The sequence below is a fragment of the Boleophthalmus pectinirostris genome, unplaced genomic scaffold (assembly GCF_026225935.1).
Source record: "Boleophthalmus pectinirostris isolate CB_2022bp ecotype Guang Dong unplaced genomic scaffold, ASM2622593v1 HiC_scaffold_10, whole genome shotgun sequence".
In the NCBI taxonomy this organism is placed as follows: domain Eukaryota; kingdom Metazoa; phylum Chordata; class Actinopteri; order Gobiiformes; family Gobiidae; genus Boleophthalmus; species Boleophthalmus pectinirostris.
This window is the reverse complement of record NW_026570971.1, coordinates 26124921-26148348: the sequence shown is the minus strand read 5'-3', so window position 1 is coordinate 26148348 and position 23428 is coordinate 26124921. Positions and strand designations below refer to the sequence as shown.

At 37.4% G+C, this 23428-nt stretch overlaps 1 protein-coding gene across 2 annotated transcripts in view; it reads left to right on the top strand.

Moving 5' to 3' along the window:
• Positions 1-4249: 4249 nt before the first annotated feature.
• The window catches only part of tnika (TRAF2 and NCK interacting kinase a), a 108567-nt gene continuing 89388 nt past the window's right edge, over positions 4250-23428 (top strand). Inside the window, exon 1 of one of the 2 annotated variants that reach the window (XM_055160220.1) lies at positions 4250-4661. In XM_055160220.1, the coding sequence (XP_055016195.1) occupies positions 4605-4661 (57 nt within the window). In that variant the 5' untranslated portion in view covers positions 4250-4604. The remainder of the gene's footprint in view (positions 4662-23428) is intronic. The other variant, XM_020922572.2, reaches the window with a different exon arrangement.

The following is a 23428-nucleotide window of genomic DNA, read 5'->3' as shown; positions in this document are numbered from 1 at the left end:
TATTGGCTCATCGTAAAAATATTTTCAGGGTTTTCTTTTTCAGAGATCAGGGCAGTGAATCATTTTATGTTACTTTGTGGAGCTCCTTCAGGTTTAAACTGAAAGGTGCACTGTGTCATTTGTCGGATGGAGGGTCCGCCACCTGCTTGTCACGTGGAGATTTTATTGCGTTGTCTGAAATGTTCCACACACACTATATCAGTTAAATTATCTATTTTAAATGTATTAAATTACAGATGTTTTTATTGCTCAAAAATATCCTGAAAGACATGCATTCTTACTGGGTGACATCTCCACAGAGCAGACGTGTATGTTGACCTGATGTTGCCACCTAATTCCATACTGTGTAATTGCCAAATTACAGCTCCATTTAAGGTGACATACCTTAGTAGTGACACAGCAACACGTGCCACAAGAGCTTGCAAGACAAAATTACCATGTGAGATTTTTTTTCCCCATTTAGTTTACCTTTAAATTGGACACAAAAGGGTTAAGTGCAGATCTACAAAGGCCAAAACTGCAAATGGGATCATAAATTTATAAATGTGTTCAAAATCTCGTCCCAAAATCAGGGTTAATCAACTTTGTGGTAACTAATGCACACAATACCTATAATTTAGTTAAAATCTGTTTCTGAAATTTTTTAAACAGCAAAGTTATTAAAGCATTTTGCATAATCTTGAGTTTTAAATCTGCTTTTTGGACTTAAAACAACACCATTATATTAGTTAGCTCTGGTTAGTCTCTGCAGTGACTTTGAACTCTTAAAGGTGCACCGTGTAACTTTTCTTGGGGACGGTATGCCACATGCTGGTCTCCCTGGTGATGTCTGTCACCATGGATGTCTTAACTGTCTGATCAGCCTGGAATGTTTCACAGGAAGACCTTAAACTTACCTTAGTTCAATGGAAGCAAGCAGGCCAAGATATAGAGGAGTTCTGTGGAAATGCGGGTCCACTCACACAAGAAGTTTCACAATGCGCTGTTAATTTAAATTTTTGTATGGGGAAAATTTGTGGAAAAATTGACTTCCTTATCCAGAACGCTCCGTCACTGTTGAATTCCACTGTGTCTCGTCCCACCCTTAATCTGCATGTATGTGTTTTTTCAGAAAACTGGCAGGGCTTTATTTTGGCTTGACTTGGTTTAGTTAGTCAGATCACCTCAAAGCTTTTCTGTTGTCACACTCCCATTTCAAGAAATTTTGACTCATTACTTCTAATTATCATGGGTGGAATACTGTTTTACGTAAAGGATGTTTTGGTATCTGGAGACAGAAACACTCAACACCTGTATTGTCCATTCATACCTGCCCATCCTTTAATTGTAAAAGTATTATATGAACCTGAAAATATGGGTCACAACAAGGTAGGAGTGACCTGGAGGTTTTCCTAATGAGTCAAGTAATCTTCTTGTCAAGGCGATTAGCTGTGACCTACAGTTACAAAAAATATATAACTCACTTAATTATACACCTTAACTTAAACATGATTCATGCATTCGTGGACTACTCATTCTACGAAAACACTCCGCATCATTACATTTAAGAATGTTATACTTTTTACTCCCTGCTTAGAGATCATGGCAACACACTAGGGAATTCCATGACTGTTACCAAGCAACCATGTAGTATACTAGTACAAAATTCCTCTTATGTACACAGAGATTATGATTTGCCATATAGAAATATAAGAAAGCACCTTTATTTTGTTGAAATTAAAGCATGAAATATATTAGTTTCTAAATTTTTGGATAGAATTCTCCCTATAAAACTATAATTTATATTTCCAACAGGTATTATCCCACCAAATTATGTCAAAATTTGAGAATCACCAGAACACTCACACAATTTAAAATACACATTATTTTACCTTCAACTCTCTTCTTCAGGTCTTGCGCTTGGCTTTATGTAACAATGATTTTGAATTTATATTTCCCAGTTGCTTAAACAGTTAATTAGTTTAGTTAGTTTTAATTTTTTATCTGGTTTGGCTGGATTTAGTTTCACAGAAAATTACACATAATTTTCTTTTACTATGGAACCTAACTGTTGACATTTCTACACAGGCTCATATTGCGTAATTGTTAAATTTTCCCAACAGCAAATCTGATGCCACTATTTCCTTTTGTGAGTTGTTTTTTTCACCTTACATAGCAACAGCTGAACAGGTTTGAATAGTGGCCTACCCCAATTCTCTGGAAATCCAAATCGCCTGAGTCCTTAAAATATTTCCTTCCTCCAAACCATATCTTTGTAGTGATATTCTGTTGAATTTCTGCCATTTTTCAGAGGAACACTTGTAACTGCATGGGGAGGATCTCAAGGACAAGTTGGGACAAGTTGCTGGTTTTGTAGCATTTTGAAGGCACACGCACATGTAACTTATGCTCACTCATAAATATTAATAGTTTTTCCCATAAAGGTCCTATATTACACAAAATTGTAATGTTATAATGCTGTTACCTCACCCAAAACATACCTGGAGTTGTGTTTTGTTTCATTCACACATGTTTGAGCGATCCTTTTTTATTAGTCTGTCTACATCTCCAAAGCTCAAAATTGTCTGTTCCACCTTGTGATGTCATCCAAATGATTCTAGTGAAGGTGTATGGAGTTAAAAAACACAGTGGACCACTTCTTGTATTATCACATGACATCACAAGGATCATTTGAATAATCATTTTATAATAATTTCAGCCCTGGAATCACCAATACTGAACTAAAGGTAAAAACTTGAAAACTTAACTTTACTTGAAAACTTGAAAACTACCACTTCATGACATCACAAGGTGGAACAGAGCATTTTGAGCTTCGGAGACAGCAATAAAGGGTGACTAGACAACAAAGGGTGACTTAAACATGTCTGGATGAAACAAATCCCATCTCCAGGTATGTTTCTGATTAGGTAACATTATAGCATGACTTAAAGCTAGGGTGACCAGATTTCCAAAATAAAAAACTGGGTGGTTGGTAATAATAAAATTGTGAAAGGAGTGCATTCATGATTTATTCACAACTGTGAGTCACTATAGTCACATTTTCTTTGTGTTTTGGTCATTTTTAAGCAGCTTTTTTGTATTTTACCTAAACAAATGACAATGTATGCCTCTCTTTAATGTTGGCAGGGATCAAATTTGTAAAAAATATGGACATCTGGGACATGTCTTGTATAAAACTGGGACAAATCAATGATTTTGGCTGAATCAGCTGGGACAAAAGTCAAATTTGTGTAGGCCAGGGGTCTCCAATGCGCAGCTTGGGAGCTACCAGTAGCTCTCCATCCCATTCCAAGGGATTTCTGAATTATACGTATTGTGCTGAATAAGTAAAATTGGATTAATTACCATGGTAATTCTACCATATTAATGCCCAGTTTTGTGCACTAATAAATGAATAATAGTTTTATGTTATCGATCTAATGGGGTGTAACGATATCCAAGTCTCATGATATGATATTGTCACTGTATGAACATCACGGTACGATATTTATTGCAATATCGTGGGAAAGCTCATGATATGGTGAGGAGGCTCACGATTAGGAATGTAACAATATCCAAATCTGTCTGTACGATATTTTTAATGATATACATCTCACGGTACGATATTTATTGCAATATTTTGTGGAGGCTTAACAGCTAAAACTATGAATATGTTACTTTTTCCTCTTAAAATGCCTTGACAAGACTTAATCCAAAGAACTAAGACTTAAAAGTGCTTAGAACTGTTATTTCTTCTTGTAGTCTACACTGAAATGGAGCAAAGGATCATGGTCTATGTAGTTCTCTCTATCTTTTTAGCTATTGCTGCACCAGAACTCTTAATTTAAGCAAAGAGACTTGTAATTCGATATAATGTGATGGTCCACGATATTATTATGAGAACTTTGACGATACGATATCACAATATTTCAGTTATTGTTACACCCCTACTATCTAAGTATAAGTAGCTCTTTGGCATTTTTGTTTAGTAAAGGTAGCTCACCAGAGGAAAAAGGTTGGAGACCCTGGGTGTAGGCTAATACAGGCTCTTTAAACACTCTTTAAAATAGGCTAGCACTGATTAATTTCTCACTTGGGCCACGTAAGTGGAAAAAAGTGTGTCTTATCAGAAGAATTTCCTCACAATCCACAAAATTTCAAAAGTCTGTATATTTGTCGCAAGTGAAACCCAGTCAAAGCCCGCCCCTGATGGTCGTGTCCGGGCCATGTCTCCGCCTCTCTCTCTCTCTCTCTCTCTCTGTGTGTGTGTGTTTGTATCCTCCAGTCTGTCACACTCAGCGGCACCAGTAGCTTCCCTCTCCCCGCTGCGTTCACACTTCTATCCGGCTCTCGTCTCCTCGAATCACCGCTGCTACCTCTCCCGGCATGGAGCAGGAGGGGCGCTTTATTCTTGTCCCCATGCGCCCTTTTACCAGCTAGGTCGGGCTACTACAACCACGTCCAGCCTCAGGACACGATCCGGGCTGAGTTTTGTGTGTTAGATTCACAGAAGAAGCAGTGACAACCCTCTCCAGCGCGAACCGGGGTCGCAGAGACGCTACAGACAGCAGCAGTGGGAAGAAGCCGTTTCAGGATACCGTGCGTTTTGGCGTGCGCCCTCCATCATGGCGAGTGATTCTCCGGCTCGCAGTCTGGATGAAATTGACCTCTCCGCTTTAAGAGTAAGTCCTTTAATGCTTCTTTAATTCCAACACAATTCATCTTCCTCGCCTTTCCTCCTTTGCACCTGCCAGACAGCCAGCGCTCCCTCCCGTTAACTGCAACCCGGCATTCTTACACGAGCTGAGGAGTGTTTGAAGCTGATTTGACCACACAAAACCGCTTAAACGTGTCAAATTATAGATCAAATTATGTATAGACATTGATTAAACTGACAGCTACCTATGGAGAGCCTATAGCCCCATTATAAGTCAATGATAACATGATGAATTCCAGCTCTGAAACTGCTGACCTGAAAACAAGAGATTGGTGTCAGCTTTTACAGTCATAGGCATTATGTACCTATTTTATGATTTAGTTATACTTTTATCCGCTGTATTATGAATGAAAAGCTTGAATCTGTCTCTCTGCCACATGCCCATATTCTTTTGTTCACCCATGTTGCTGCAAGGTACTGAGAATACCCAGACAGGCAGATAAAACCACCACTATTTTTCGCATCACTGAACACAATGCATGTGTGGAGAGCTTGCTTCTTGTTTCCCCTGTGTGGGTGGCTTCATAGACAGTAAGTAAAGGATGCTTCTATGCAAGACTGATGTTAAAGAACTATTTGTTGCTATTGAGAAAGATTAAATACAGTGGTGGCTTTGTAATTGTATGTTTTTTCCATCCAGACAGCTCATATATATTTCTTCTTTGTCCTTCCTTACCCACATGTTTTGCAGAGCTATCCGGCCACATTGCATCACTTATTTTTTCGCATTTTCGATCCCACATTCTTGTCTGGCCAATCTGTCTGTACCTGCCACGCTCAATGTTATCCTTATCTCAACAGTCTCGCCTCCTACATCAGTGGAGCGGAGATCTCAGGGAAGCAGTTGTTGACGTGAAATGGTGCTTCACAGTTCACACATGCTGTAAATTGAGTTATACGAGGAGAATTTAAAGGAATGGGAAAGGGTAGGAGAGATCACAAGGGAGATTTGGTGTTGCATCAAACGTACTTGGTGGTACAGTGGCTTTTTCGGTGGAATCTGGAGTAGCATACGTGGGAATTTCAAGTTGAGATCAGATTAAGATGTGCTTATAAGGGTTGTCAAAGGTATACAAAATCAGATACTAATCAAAACTAAAACTAGTATCGAAACTAGATACACTTTTGAACAAGTATCGATACTGAAAAAGTTAATGTTGTACAGGACTTTCTACTGTATTGTCCAAATAAAGAGTGCTTTTCTTTTTAGAATTTGTCCTGACTAACAAGTATTTTCCTTTGTATTGAAATTGAGTTTAAAGTTTTAGTATCATGACAACAGCTATTAATCAGCTAAGTCCTGGTATAGTCACGCATAAGTTTCTTTGTTTACATTCTATGAGTCTGGCTTGCCCTATTTAATTTTAGCTATTTTAAGTCTTGCTTTAAACAGTGATGGTGTAATATGGATTTTTCCCAGTTGTTTCCGATATCCAATTTATTTACCTATAGGTGATGTTGCCGATTACAGATATTTTCCAAAGTGACTCAGTATCAGGTTTTCCAGGGATGACTTGTCACTTTATCATTGGCAGTCCAAGTCTATCGTACGGCTTTGTATTTGTTCCATAGTTAAGGAATACTGTACAATTTAGGCTATATGGGGTGTTACTTTTTACTTTGTCCCAGTTCCAAGCTCGTACAAATTGTGAGGTTTTACTTCTGGAAAACAAGTATGCATTGTGATCTATTCATGGGCTTCAGTTTTCTGTTACTCGCTACATTTTTAAGACTTTTCAGCATTCAAAAGATATTATATTCTGTTTGAAATTGTTTACTGCTCTGGGAACAGTTCTAGTTTTTCATGATTGTAATGCCGATGGATATAAGGCTGTTTTTACTGTGGAGAATGGCTGAAAGAAGAGAAAATATCCAAAAAAATACACAAAATAAGCAGACATATTGGCCATTAAGTTCCAAAAATAGCAAAACTTGACTTGCATACCGCCATTTCTAAAATTATTGTTTTGCCCACCACAAGAATGCACTACTTCGAGTACTACTACTTACTTTGGATTACTATAGTTACGTTCATAGCTTCACAGTCTTTCCCATGATGACTAGTTTTTCCTGGAAGCTCCATTTATTTACGCATTTATTACGACTGCCCAACCTACCCTCACTTCTGTTACGTAAGAGTAGACAGGTAAACAAGTCTGGAGAGGTGCAGTGTTTGGGTGCTTGTGTCACCTGCCCACATGCTCTCTGTTAAACGCATGTTCAGTTGAGCGCTGGCTGGGGCAGACAGGAAGTAGGTCATCTGGCTGTGACGGAGCAGCGCCACGGGGGGAGGGGCGGGGTGGGCGAGGTGGGTGAGGGGGGAGGTAGTGGCTGTATCAGGGATGTATGATATAAAAAACATGTAATATCTGTTTTCTTTGGATTTGCTCTTCATGCATTTGGAGAGAAATGTATGGATCACAACTGCTGAACTGGTCCTTACAACTAGGCCTGTCACGATAACAAATTTTGATGTTAGATATATTTTTCAAGTAAGTATAGATGATAAACGATAACACTGAAACCAAACCATAAAGCAGAATTATCCACAAAAAGTATATTACATATACAATATTGTTTAAAAATAACAGCAATAAATAAAAAATAAACAGAATGCAACACTCGAGTAGTTAGTTTGTATCTATAATGATTCATAGAAGTTCAAAATCTGACACTTTACAGCTCAAATCTCCTCGTAGTACAGTAAAATAACCAAAAGTTGTCCCCCCCCCGGCAAAAAAAAAGTGTCATGTATTGAACGATAAGTTGATATAGTAATTAATGTGCGAGCTACGATAGCAATGGTGTGGTTCTACTTTAGTACAGCCCTAGTTATCCTATTTTAAGTACTTTGAATGAGTTTGTGTATGAATTGTGCTATTCAAATTTACTTGCCTTGTCTTAACCCTGAGATAATTTAAGATCTGTTGATGCTCAGAATACTAAGGTGGTTTTTAGTGTCAAAGCTTTGAGAGCCATCATGCTAAACATGTATTGTGATAGGTTTGACTGCATGTGCTTCACTTTTCTGTCTATCTTGTTTATGGGTGGTACAGTTAAATAAAGATGCACTTCCTCCTTCGTGGTTGGAAAATCAGGTACTTGAACTGCAGCTCTGACTATAAATAATTTGAAAACATAACAATAAATACGGGTGACAACCTCTCATTTTGTTTTAGCCCTAGTCAGTCCCATGCAGAAGGAATTATCAGCTGTTGTGAAATACAAGTCAAATCAAGTTCATCAATCCATTTGGGCAGGGTACTTCATCAGATTCATTTGATTAATTTGTGTTTTTAATAACTGAGATTTTGAAAAACTGCAAAATTGTGAAATCAAGGGTTACTATGAAGTTCACTCTTGACTTTCTTACTTGCAAATCAGGTTATGATGCAATTAAAGAACTGACAATTAAATAGTCATTCTGATTTTTAAACAATTTGAATGAGTTTACATATCTATACAAATATCACTGAAGGCAGTTTACATTTTCATAAATAATAGGATATGCTAAGTATGAAAATGTCAATGTTCCAAACACAAGCAAGCCCTGCTCTGACTTGGACTAAAATCAAGTAAAATGTGCAAAAAAAAAAAAAATCAAGATTTCTTTTTTGTGGCCATATCACCCAGCCCTACAATACACATTAGGTCACACTGGATAGAAGTATAGATAGATAGGATAGTATAATTTGAACTTAATGTGGTTGGAAGGGTAAAACTTTAAATAATCCACAAAATCTGGTGTTTTTTAAAGGGTACACACAAAAATAAGAAACACGAAATCATATCTGAAGGAGAGGTGCAAGAAACACAAATGTTCAAATTGTTTAATACTGCCAGAATAAAGCTTTTGTCACTTGTAGACCTCAACTTGTATTACTCAAATGGGAGTGTGACTAAGGCCTAGGGATGATACAAGATCTCGTGCCACAAGATCAGACAGTTTCTTCTCAAACACCTCACTTGTCATGACTACAGTATCATTCATTGCACTGTGCTGGAGCAGCTGTACAGACTGATAGAGCGGCGTTTATGGAGAGCTGCTGCTTCTGCGACACAAATACAAAGAGAGCCACACAGGGCAGGAAGTGAAATGGTTTTCTGTGTTTGCTGTCTCAACACTTTTCCACTGTCAGTCTGTGGCTCTCTGCGACAGTCTCTGCTCTCGTGCTCATAGGCAGTGATAGAAGTATACTTTTCAATTGCATTAAAAGTGCATTGTGTAGCTTTTCTGTTGGAGGCTCCGTCAAATGCTTTTCTTTGTTCACGGAAATGTTATTGCTTTGTCTTGAATGTTTCACAATGTGGTATTAAACCTTTCTGTCTTCATGGGGGCCAAACTAGACCAAGTTACAGGCCAGATCTGTGGAAAAGCAAACCGCTCACAGTCAGAATGCCTGTTTTTCGAGGTATTTTTGAGCTATAAAACCACCTGTACGGAAAAGAAAAACACCTGGTTTAAAAAAAAAAAAAAAAAAAAAAAACTGGTAGAGAAACAAACAGGTGACAGATGCCAACCAAAAAGTTACACAATGCACCTTTAAGTTACACAAAACTGAATACCTGAATGAAAATATATTCAGATACATTGGCCAATCACAGTACTGTATTCTGAATACTCTGAATACTTTTACATTGAGTTGCATTTTAATTATATTGTTAAAACGCAATCTAGCAATAAAAACTGCTTTATATTTGTTTCACTGCTTGTTCTGCATTTTCTATCACTAATTTTAAGAAGGAAAAATCATACATGCCTCACCAAAAGAGCAGTTCTTTCACATTTTCTTACTAGTTATGCACAATTTAAAGTCTAAATCGTGTGGTCAAGTATTGCAATGTAATCCTTTGTAACTCTATTCTGAATACCAGCAAATGAAAAAGCAACTATACCGGAATACAGGTACTCAGAATTAGTATTATTTCACATATTCTCGGTACATGTCTTGAGGTACTTCCCAACACTGTCCTTAAAGCAAAGGTTCATTTGCTCATAAAGGCCATGTTTGGGATCTTTGTGATGTCAGTGTGGTTTTCCTGTCTGTGCATCTTTGTCAGTGCTCCTCTTTGATGCTTGTGGATAGTTCTGCTCTTAGTCACAACCTCACCACATTTGGAGAAGTAGACAACAGAAACCAGACAAGGGATATATAAGTGAGTTTCAATTATTTTTCAGAACCCATGCTTTTGTTTCACAATTATTGTTAACATAATGTAAAAATGTGTCATTCACATTTCAAGGCTAAAGAATTTGATGTTCAGATTTCAGATGTCATGTTCAGCGCTGCTTAAAGATGCACTGGTTAACTTTTCGGTGTTTGTTATGCTACCTGTTTGTCTTCATGGAGTTGTTATTGCTTTCCTTGGAATGTTACACTATATGGCATTAAACTGTTCTATCTTGCAGTACTTTCTGTAGGCATTTATGTTCCTAAAAATAATCAAGCATGCATATTATATAATATAAGCAGACACAAATCTTACCTGAAAGTTGGCAAGAAGGTTGCACCACAGTGGTGCAACCTTCTTGTTGTAACTTTATGAAGATAGAGAAGTCATACTGTGGAACTTTCCAGGTAAAGCAATAACATCTCCATGGAGACAGTAAAATAAAAACCAAACTCCACCATGTTTAAAAAAGCCAGAAAAACCCACCTCTTTAAAATCACCTTTCATTCACTTTTTTGGAGAGTCCCATCAAATGCTTTTCTCCATGGAGATGTTATTACTGTGTTTGAAATGTTTCACACTATGGCATTAAATCTAATATCACAGAGACCAAAGCAGGCCAGGTTACAGGTCAGATCTGTGGATAGTCAATCCCGCTAAGAGTCAGAATGCCTGTTTTTCTAGATAGTTTGGAGCTATAAAATCACCTGTAATTGAATAAATGTAAAGTAAGCTGTTTAATGTCATACTGTGGAACATTCCAGGCAGACAAACATACATGTTTGTTTGTGTTTGTCCCTTCATGTAAAATATCTTTTAGTGTCTTGAACAGTGCTATCCAAGTGTTATGCGTTATTATTATTATTTAAACTGGTGGACCTTTGGACCGTCTATCAGATATTGCTCCTGTCAACTTCTTTAAGACGTGAAGGATAAAAGTGTGTTATTTGGAATTGGATTTTTGCTTTCCTCCAGTCCAAAACTCCTGACTAGACATTTAACTGCAGGCTATAAGCTGTATCTATACTGCTCTGTGCACCGCTATTGATCGCCTTCACTCAAGTTTGAAATCTAACACAGACATCTGCACGCAGGCTTTTAATAATGGCCATACAGCAGTGGTTTAAATAGCCCATCATAAAACTCATAATAGCACATTACTTAAAGACTATGCTTATAAATACATTAAAAACTGCATACAGGATTAGTCATTGTTTAAAGATGCACTGTGTAACTCTTGAGGTTGGGGGTCTGCTACCATGGAGATGCCTATAATGTTCCTCAATATGATATAAAAACTTGTATAAGATGCATTTATTCATTTGTTTTTTATTTCATTGTTCAAAAATACCTAAAAACAAGCACTCTTACTATGAGTGGGGTTACTTCTTCACAGATCTTACCTGTAAATGGGCCTGCTTATTTCTATGGAGATTGAAATGTTAAATGTTATACTTAAAATATTGGAGATAAACAACATCACAAGTAACTGGTGGGCTCTCTGCCAGAAAAGTTACACAGTGCACCTTTAAACAGCAGTATTGGCACTTTTCAAATCTCCTTGTTGCTCTTGTTTCTTCAACAGAAAGCATATCATTTTTTAATAGACACTTCTATGAATTCCTAAATGTACCACATAATCTCCATTTCATTTCTAGACATTTTGCTGCAGGCCATATGTTGCGCTCATATTGATTGGTTTGAAATTAACATCCAGACTGTACGGTAAACCAGGACTGAACAAATGTGAATGTGTTTGTATCAGCACATTTTAGTTGTCAAGTTGTACTCTGCTTTTCCTGTCTGTGGCAAACAATGTACTTAATTAGTCTTAGTCATATTTATGTTGGTTTCATTCTTTCTTATCTTATCAGCACCAAATAAAGCTGACCTCAGTACACAGTCTGGTTCACTCTGTATAGTACTGATAAGATCTGTCAGTGTGGTATTATCACGTTAGTTTATTCCAGTAACACAGGCTCATTGGTCATCTGTCATTTATGACACATCAGACCTGTCATAGGTGAACAGAGGTTAGTGCTTCACTTATTGAAAGTCCTCTGTGATATTTTTTCTTTTCTTTTTTCCAAGCAGCTAAGTTTATTTTGATACAGATGAACCGTCTGTCTCTGATTCGATATTTTACCTGTCAGTCTCACCCGTCTGAACTGAATTGAGATAAAATATGTGTCCAAGTTACTAGCCTTTGTAAAGTGTGGGAGATGTATTCCTAGTGATTGGGAAGCCTACAATAATAATGTTTAGTAATCTGTATAGGTAACACAGTTTAGACTTAATGCTTTATATCATAGTGGTGGAACAGTGGCTTTGAGTCTAATATATTATACCTACTGTGTGTACATTTAAAATGTTAAAGTTGTAGTCTTTCTTCAGGGTTGCTATAGAGCAGACATGTCATACTCAGGCCCGGGGACCGAGATCATATCAAATATGTATTAGAGCTGGCCTGTCGGCTACAGATAGGCTATAGAGACATTATTTATTTAAAATTTTATACTTGTTCTGGATTCAATGTTTAAGCAAAACTATTATTAAACATTTATTTTAATAAGAAAAAGTTTAACATTACATATCTCAAAAGAAGAGAAAACATGCAAATGTTGAAATTTTTCAATAAATATTTAGTTTGCCCCACGACTTAGTCCTAGTTTTTAATTTTGTCCCTCTGTGAATTAGAATTTGACACTCCTATATAGAGAGTCAACCCCTTCATCCATAGCATGTTTGCAAATTGATTTTCTATAAATTTTACCATTCCCCTTGAACAGAAGTTGAAGTGGCTTCTGAAGTGAAAGTACAAGCCATGTATGGCCCATATACTGTGATGATATGACTCTTTTAACTGTGGTTTATATCATTTCACAAGATTGAACATGACTGTAGAGTCTGATACCTATAAATGCTGATGCTGACTGAAATGCCTAGAGTAAAAGCATTTTTTTGGTGTTTTTTTTTTTTTTCCTAATGTTCTTGAAAAATCACATTTCGTCATTAGACATGATGTTGAAACTGTTTACATCAATGCAGTATTTAGTGTCATGTGTTTTGTCTGAGTAAGTTCCTCATTCATCAACAAGCTCTTTATTTGCTGTTATGTGACTAATGGTGTGTGGGCAGATAATGTTGAGTGCGGTGCAGATAGTGGTTTTTATGCACAGAGAACAGGTCAGAGGCGTCACAGGCGCAGGGTCACCAGGCAGTCAGCTGATGGTCAGAACAGATGGAGGAGCAGCGTGGAAGAAGAATACACACATACACACACACATAAACACACACACACAAACACATACGCACATACAGGCACGCACACAGACTTGTTTCATATTTACTGGCACTGTACACTGTGCAGAGACTCAGGTGTGAGGCTCGAGATGAAAGAGAGAAGCAGGTGAGGATAAAAGGATAACTGTGTGGTCAGAAAGGAGAGTGGAGGCAAACAGACAGGGCTATATATAGGGGTGTAACAATAACTGAAAAATCGTACATATCGTCAGTAGTCTCACAATAATACCATGGACCATCACAGTATATTAAATTACAAGTTTCTTTGCTTGTATTCATTGTTATGGTGCAACAGTTAAAAAGAGAGAACAACATAGACCATGATTCTTTGCTCTAATTCTGTGCAGACAACATGAAGAAAAATAGAACAGAACCAAAAGCTGAAGAGAATTTTAAAAAGAAGTAGTAGAATATTCATAGTTGCGATAGCCTACACAAAATAATGCAGTAAATATTGTGAAATGCATATTGTGTAAAATATCATACTGAGAGATTTGGATGTAACTTTATAACCAAAAAAGGAAGAGCATGTTCATTATCTCACAGTCATTCCATATTACATGTGGTACCTTTTAAATGTGCACTGTTTAACTTGTCGAATGCAGGGTCCACCACCTGTTTGTCTCCGTGGAGATGTTATTGCTATGCCTGGAATGTGTGTGGCATTAAGCCTATCCATCTATCTCCATGGTGACAGGCAGGTGACGCCACCGCAGGACATGTTAAAGGTCAGCTCTGTGTTGTGGCAACTCTGCTCAAAGTAAAAATACATGTTGTGAAGGTCTTTTTGTAAGCCATAAAAACACTTACGATTAAATAAATAGAAAATAGTTTAATGCTATTGTGAAAACATTTCCAAGGAGAGGAGCAAGGAGCAAATCCGCTACGTTTTACTAACTGAAGGTAATTGCATTGTATAATTTATTTCGGTAAATCAGGGCCTGCAAATGGAAATGAGCTATTTAGCTTTAATCTGGCACCGAACTTTCTGTTTTTATGAGCTTAATGTCTCTGTACATTGTCCCTTCAAATAAAGACTAAATTAAACTATTCGAATAACAAACCATCTTCTAAAATGTACACTGCAGAAGGCTGGCATCTTGCATCTCGGAAAAGCTGTTCTCACTTTGTAGTTCAGTTGAAAGAAATTTATATTTTAGAGAAATTTGTACCATACCATCATGCTGGGGTGTCCAAAGTATGGCCCTGAGAACAATTTTTGTTGGCCCTGCCACCGAAAGTAATACCTTTTCATGAAATTTTGAAAATGTATGCCATCATAATACATTTTGATGTGATACAAACTTAACCCCTTAATGCTTGAATTTATACAGATGTGTATAAAAAATGTTTTCTGTGTTTTTTTGCCTTCAAGTAGATGGTGAATTAAGTTGAGATTATTAATTTGACTATAGCAAAAAAACAAAAAAAATAAAATAAGTAGAAATCTGGATGTGTTGCAAATTTGCGACAACTAGAAACAAGTGCTTGCCGAAGGTTCCTTGGAAGCTCCTGCATATGCACTAGCCTGGATTGGGGGAATGCAGCCGCTAACTTGGTTTATATATTGATCCAAACAGTTTGTCGCATATTTGTGACAGTGGGCATTAAGGGGTTAACACAAATGCTCCAATGCTGTATGTCAAATGCAATATTTTAAGAGATTCAGTTAACTGTCCTGTAGTGTGTGGCCCCTTGCTCCATATATTTTTCAATATGTGGGAAAAAAGTTTGCACACCATAACAGCTCATTTTGAATTAGCTAAATTCACATTCCTTAATAGGGCAATAGTGCGAGCAGGAACATACATTATATGCAGAACTTTTAGTCTTGAAGTGTAGATGTGACCAGTGACTAAACCAGCTTGTACTATAGTGGTCTCCCTCCCGTGCCGTGATCCCAGTATTAGGCCACATTCCACAGCCCCTCACCATCGACGCCATAGTAACGGGGCCGAATCACTGCCCGGGGCTTACACAGAGCTTATTCATGAATAGTCTATATACTGTATGGCAGACTGTCGCCCAGAAATGCCCCTCTCCTCTCCCCCTCCTCTCCACTCTCTGCTCTCTGCTTCTAGTTGACCTATTTTCTCGGCCCCAAGTCACTGGTGATGGAGCTGTACTCAGGTTTAATTCTGGATAACACTTATGCATGGAGTAGAATAACCATTGTCCTACATGCACAGATGCAGATTAGAAGACTGTAGATCCTGTAATGTTACATAAGAGACTGTAAAGTTATATGACACCAAGAATCCTGCCAACTCAGTATATTATTCAAATATATTAAAGGGGGTTCTGTCACCTGCCATCATTATTATTGCAAGATACGGGCCATGGTTTCTATAACTTTCTCTAAGCAAATGTGTGTATTTTTGGTTTGAAACTATAATGCCTTGGTGGAAGTCTGCGTCCTCTAAATATCAGAGGTAAGAGCACTTGTTCACCAATCTGAAGGTCAGAGGATTGATTTCTGCTCGACTCAAGATCTGTCGTTGTGTCCTTAGGCAAGTCACTTCACCCATCTTGCCTGAATGAATGTGTTTGTGTGTGCGTGAGTGATTTGTAGTGGTTGTAGAGGTCAATAGAATGAATGAAAAAATACTGTGTAGGCGTTCATATCCTGTCAAGGCCTGTAAGCTGCATCGTGTGACTTTTGTGGTGGAGGGTCTGTCATATGCTTTTTTTCTATGGAAATGTTATTGTTTCACATGAATTGTTTACAGTATGACTTTAAACTTTTCTGTCTTCATGGAGATCAAACCAGACCAAGTTACAGGTCTGTGGAGAGATAGCCCCACTCACAATCAGAATGCTTGTTTTTCTATGTATTTTTTTAACCTATTATTTAATAAATGTAAAACGTAGAGCTGTTTAATGTCATATTGTGGAACATTCCAAGCTGAGCAATGACATATCCATAGGAACATGCAGGTGATGGACCCTCCATGAGAAAAGTTACAAGGTTTAAGGAAAACTTATTTGACTGACTACAGTGTCAGCGTGTAACAGACCGACTTATTTTTGTGTATTGTTTTTAAGGTCATGAGAAAGTTAAAACCATAGCTGTCAGCCAGACACACTTGTCCTTCAAGCAGTAAAAGGGTGGATCTTGTCAATCAAAACTAACTGCTCTGTGTTTTACCTGGTTGAGTCAGTACAACTTGTACCAGTGTTAAGGGCACATAAGGACACCCTCCTAAAATAACAGCCTTTTTTTAATTATAGCCATGCATCTAAATAGTCAGTCCAATGTGCCCAACTCCTGACTGTTATGGTAGCTTTCTCTTTGCAGTTACAGCACAAGAAATATTGCAGCTGGCTCGATACTTTTTCATTTTTTCTTGTGAAAATTACTGCCTCAGTTTAACAGATCATGAGATAGTTGCTAATAATCTATTGCCCGATGTCAAGATCGTGACTACACTTGTTACTATAGCAACGCCCTCCTAAAATGCTGGCCTAAGTCATCTTGTGTCACATGGGCCATAGAAAATATGGCCCTTAGTCATTCTGAAGTCATTTTGTGGCTTTGTGTGGCATAATTGACTGTCATAAGTGCATGGGCAGAGATCTGCCAACTGAATTGTCCTATTAAAGTTACTGATTGATTGATAGTATATGATTCCTCATCTATTATTATTATCGTTTGTATGAAAACATCATGTTATGTTTTTTTTGTGTTCCCTGAAAAATGTGAAAAGATTTTAACAGGCCATTATGTTAGGCATCGGTAATGTTATAGCAACCAGAATCATCAAATAAAACTATACTGCATAACATTACCGAGAAGTTAAACATGTTTTAATAGTACTCCCATTAACCTAGTTTTTGTTTGATTCTGTAAATCTAAAAATATTCTGTACCAAATCATCAAGGGGATAGGGCTGTGCAGTTTTGGAAAGAAAAAAATTATTGTGATTGCTATCAGATTTGCAATATGTGTTTAAAAATCTCATTCTTATTATTTGAGAGAAGACTGAAATATAAAGTGATAAACTAATACAAGAATCACAGAATATCAGAGCTTGTTTGCAGTGGTCTAAACTACAGGCACAACGAGTTTCTTACAATAAAAGATATCGTTTTTTGCAGAGGAAAAGCCCCAGGTCTGCAGCATTGGTCCATTATTTGCCTGTCAGTGTAAAAATCTATTGAATCTCAAACAGAAAGCCCGAAGTGTAGGAGAATAGATGAATGATGAGGGGTCAGGAGGGACGGACGCTCAGATGACAGCACTGATTTAAAGTGAGAGAGAGAGAATGGGTTCATTATAACGACAGGACAAACTCCGCTGTAAATCTGTAATTGAGATTTTCTGCTTAATGTATCAGTCTGGGTGGGATGGGGATGTAACTGTCACTGTATCTGTGTTAGAGCTGCATTAAAAGTATATTATTGCTTAAATCTAGTCTTTTGGTCATATATTATTATTATGCTATATTATAAAGACATCTTAAATTTAATTCATGTTGTAAAGGCCCCATATTATGCAAAAGTGAATCTTGTGAGCTTCAAAGAGATTCAAAAACATACCTGGAGTTGTGTTTTGTTTTATTCACACATGCTTGAGTAACCCTTTATTACGTTATTACCCTTATGTTCCAGCTTGTGATGTCATGAAGCAGTAGTTAGCAGCTCCCTTTTACCTTTTGGCAGAGATTGGCAATTCCGGGGCTAAAAGTACTCAAATGATTCTAGTGAAGGTGTATGGAGTTTAAAACCACAATGGAGCACTTCCAGTATTAACACATGACATCGTGAGGTGTAACAGAGTGTTTTAGGTTTGAGAGAAGTCAGCCTAAAGATGCAGGTTTGTGTATTAAACATGGCAAATGAAAAAAAAAACAAAAAAAACACAACTCCAGGTCAGGTATGTTTTTGATGAGGAAACATTATAACATAGATCAGAATAATAGCCTAATATGGGCCCTTTAAGTAATCTAAAGTTGTATGTTTATGACTGGTATCAGTGTTTAGTATGAGCATTTTATAGTGTCGGAATTGAATATGTACTTTTAGTGTTTGGCATTTTTTATTAGCTCGATCTAGATATTAGGAAAGCCATTTATTTTTCACAAAATACATTACATTACTTAAAACACACAGAGACACTTCACAATCTAGTAGTTTGCTTATTAATAAATGACACTTCTTTAGATAAGCGTTGTTGCGGAACGTGTAGTTACAGTATAATTGCTTTGAACCAAATCAGGCGAGTAAAATGTTTTCCTTTTAGTTGGAAGTAATGTTCAGATGAAATTAAGAGCTCCAGTGTTTCCAGTGAATCCTCTCTGTGTAACAGGTGCTCGATACAAAAGACGAAAAGCTGTGAGATGGGAGTGTTTTATTTTTACGGGAACAAATCCATCATATTCTGGCATGTGTTTAAGCCATATGAGTCACAATGAAGGATGAGAAAGAGGTGTGGCATGTTTATTTAGGCAGGTTATAATTTGACATTATTTGCGCTGAATTTGCTCTATTATTACAGCAGAACTTATTATTGCAGGAGCTTGAGTAATGAATGTGTGTGAGCCTATTTGACTGTTGTCCAATGTTACATAAAGTTCTAGAAATGAAAAACCTAAGAAAAGTATGTATTGTAGTACTAGTGTGTGCCTTATTGTCCTCGTATATAGAGAAATAATAGTTAACTCTCTCACCTCACAGCAAGAAGGTTGTGGGTTCGACTCCAGGGCCGCGTGGGACCTTTCTGAGTAGGGCAGGGTACCATTAAGAAGTTGCCGATACGATACATCCCTCGATACAAAGGCCACGATACAATACATGTCTCGATACATAGGCCATGATACGATACATGCCTCAATACATAGGCCACGATATGATGCATATCTCGATACAGTGAGCTCTTGATTCGATACGATATATTTCAAATCGATTCGATACGGTTCAGTAAAAAATAATGGCAAAATGATTCCTATGATACTACAAGTCTCAGTTAAACCACTTCTTGTGCAAAGTGAACACACTCATTTAAATCCTCAAAACAGTGTAAATATCAAATGTGTCACGTAAACAATGAACAAGCAACAAAACTGTAGCGCTGTAACTAAATCATTTCGTAAAATATACCAAAAAATACCCTTGGAGATATATATCGATACAGCAGTCTCTGATATCGATACTGTATCATCACATTAAATGCTACGACATATTGATATTTTGATAGCTAAAGTAATCCTAACTAAGACTAGCTGAAGATCTGGTCTTCGGGCACTGCACAGGTTGTGAAATTGAAGGATGGGTCAAATTCAGAAGACTAACATCCCTACAGGAACAATAAAGTGTAACTAAGGTGTACTATGTAATTTTTTGGTCGGTGTCGTCACCTGTGTGTTTCTATGGATTCTGACTGTGAGCCTGGCTGCCTCTCCACAGATCTAACCTGTAACTTTGTCTGGTTTGGTCTCTGAGAAGTAGGAATGTAACGATAACCGAAATATCATGATATCGTTTCGTCAAAGTTCTCACAATAATATCGTGGACCATCACAATATATCGAATTAGAAGTCTCTTTGCTTAAATTAAGAGTTCTGGTGCAATAATAGCTAAAAAAGACAGAGGGGACTACATAGACCATGTCAAACATAAGGCCCGGGGCCCGATCCGCCTCCAAGACCTTTAATCTGCTCAGATGACTTTCTATTTTAGTAGAAAGTCATCTGAGGGCCAGATTTGTTGTAATTATATTTCATTAAAATCTTGTTAATTTCTGTGGTGTTTATCAAGAGCTACGTTCTTATGAAGAAATAACTAAGTTTTTTTAAGCATTAGTCTTTTAGTCTTGTCTTAAGTTTTTAAGTTATTTAGTTTGTTTAGTTTTTAGATTAAGTCTTGTCAAGGCATTTTAAAAGTAAAAAGTAGTAAAAGTAGCATATTAAAAGTTTTGTTACCCTCCACAAAATTTTGCAATAAATATCGTACCGAGAAATTTGAATATTATTACATTCCTAAATGTGAGCCTCCCCACCATATCGTGAGCTTTCCCACAATATTGCATTAAATATTGTACCGTGAGGTTAATACCATAACAATATCGTATCGTGAGTCTTGGATATCGTTACACCCCTACTAAGAAGATAAAGTTTAATACCATACTGTGAAACATTCCAGACAAAGCAATAACAAAGCAGACGGACCAGAAAAGTTACAGAATGTACCCTTAAATCTATTATATTTGTCCTCTGCAGTCCATCTCATCAAATAAAAACACCCCAATCCCTGTGAGCATTTCAAGTGTTCTGTTGAGTTACTCTGTTTGAAAGTTTATAGTTGAGAAACAAAAGAGCAGCAGTCACCAATGCCCCTTAAACATGTATTATAAAGTGCACTCTAAAATCCATTACTTTTACTGGCCGTGTGGACCAGTACACGGTGTTTGGGAACTACAGTACAGTATATAGTGTACTCTGAGGCTCCACTGCGCTCGCCCAAAGGTTTCACTTAATCTTATATATGAGTGTACAAAGAATACGTCTCTTTAATGAGCAGTCGAAAAAGCAAATAAAAAGCACTGTACAACATTTTTTATTTATTGAACATTATGCAAGAAATAAATAATTCATACCTCCTACTGTATAGACTCTGTTTTGGAATTTGGAATGAGGTATTATGTCAGATGCCCTTCCTGATGCAACCGAGACACACACAATTATGCTGCATTTCTTCTGTTAGAGGGTCTGCCACTGCCTTATCTTCATGGACTGGTCAGATCTGTGAAGAGATGAGCTCGCTTATTTTAAAGAAGCATAGTTTTATGGTATTTTTGAACAATAAAAACACCTGTAATTGAGTATATACCAGATAGATTGGCTTAATGCTATACTGCGGAACATATATCGGTTACATCTCTATGGAGACAAGCATGCGGCACCAACAGGCCAAGTTACAGGTCAGATCTGTGAAGAGATGAGCTCGCTTATTTTAAGGATGCATGGTTTTTAAGGTATTTTTCAACAATAAAAACACCTGTTATTGGATAAATTCTCAACAGATAGGTTTAATGCAATACTGTGGAACATAAATCAGTTACATCTCCATGGAGGCAAGCATGTGACGCCAACAGGTCAAATTACAGGTCAGATCTGTGAAGAGATGAGCTCGCTTATTTTAAAGATGCAGGTATTTTTAAACAATAAAAACACCTGTAATTGAATAAATCCCAGATAGTTCAGTTTAATGCAATACTGTGACACATAAATCAATTACATCTCCATGGAGACCAGCAGGACCCTCCATGAGAGAAGTTACATAATGCACCTTTACCAGTATCTGTTTAGAACTTGCTAATGATTCTTTAGTAATATTTTTTCAATTTGCGAATGAGGAAATGATGTTGCAATTCGATGTGGCGATTACAACAAAAGTACAGTTTCATATCCTCCTCGCTGCTTTGTTTCTCGCAGCTGTACAAACGAAACTAAATAATAATGTAATTTTGCACATGATCTATGGAAGTCTTGGAAATTGCTCTGAGCTTCCTCGCTTGTTCATGAATTGTAAGGCTAAAATAAGTTCCAGTTTCGCCTCAGTGCTAGTGTAATGTTATGATGAATGAGGGAAATTTTACTGTACAAAAGCGGTTTCTGCCCTTTAGCTAGAACTATATGTGTTTTTAAAAGCTACATTACCTGAATATGCCCGTGCTAACCTGCTGTCGCGAATTACTGACCTCAGCGTTTATAGCAACCTATTTTGACCATATAATATATACTGTAATGCAAAACTAGGCCACCATAAACTCCTCATAAATTCAGGTTTAAAGTTTTGCACTGGAAAACTGTTCTTTCAATTGTTGCTATACTTAAACCTCAGGCACAGTACCTTCAATATTGCCCATACCTACTGTAACTTTTCAGGTTGTCGTCATGGAGATGTTACTGCCCCGTCACATTTAATTGAGTCTGCATGTGAAACTTCTGTGATTCAGCAGCAGCCAGTCAGGAGCCCGCCCTCGCTCTCGCTACAGACATGATAATAGAGGCGTACGAGTGGACCACCGGTGCAGAGGAAAAGCCCCCCCTCTGCAAGTGGCCTATAAAATATGAATGATACCGTGCTATATTTTTATCAACGTGCCGGAGGACATGTATGAAGTAGAGCAGCAAAAACGCCCCTATTCCTCCAGCCACAGTGCGTTCGAAGAGGAAAGAGCCTGTGTCGTGTGCACTGTAAAAAATACATACAAACGAGATAAGTGAACTTCAGACAGAGGCACGAGTGCAGCTCCTGGTACATGAGCTACACAGATTCTTTTGAAGTTCTTGTTTTAATTAAAGGTCGTATATTATGCAAAAATTTACTCTTGTGAGCTTTAAGTCATGCTAGAATGTTGTTACCTCATCAAAAACATACCTGTAGTTGGGTTTTGTTTCATTTACACGTTTGAGTGATCCTTTATTATTAGTCTGTTTACATATTCAAAGCTCACAATGCTTTTTTTCCACCTTGTGATGTCATGAAGCAGTAGTTTTTAAATTAACAGCTACCTTTTTACCGTTTGTTCAGTAGAGATTGGCCGTTCCAAGATTTAAATTATCCAACTGATTCTAGTGAAGGTGTATGAAGTTTAAAATCAAAGTGGAGCTTTTCCTGTATTACCACATGACATCACAAGGCGGAGCAGTGTTTTCAGTTTGAGAAGTTAAGGGTCTCTTTACACAAGAATGCTTGCAGGTAAAAACGACAAAATATTTTATTGGAAGTGCCTTTCGTTTAGGAGGTGATGACATTTTTGCGTCTTAAAAATGCAAAAATCTGAAACCACCCTCCAGAGTGGAAAAGTTGAATACACTCCGCCGTAGCGTTTCTGTCTACACTGCCCAAGATGCAAATCTCTGGTCAAATCTGTTCACGCTGCGTCCGCATTTACGTCACATACATACAGTACACACAAACCTGGCATGCATACCCAATCGAATTCCACACACTTTTGCGCCACCATATGCACGCAGATTTACTTGTGAAAACGCTCGTCGTAAAAAGTGAATACGCAACGCTTTTGTGTCTTCTGTTCAGACCGTCATCATATAAACATAGCCTAAACCAGCCTAAATGTGCAGGATTTTTGTGTTAAACGTGTGAATAAAACAAAACACAACTCCAGGTATGTTTGTGATGAGGAAAATAGTATATTATGGGCCTTAAGAGTAATTTTTATCCACAGTTTTGTTTAGATGTTGCAGTGGTGTAATAGTGCACCCTGAACCAAATCTTAATTTTAATGCTTGC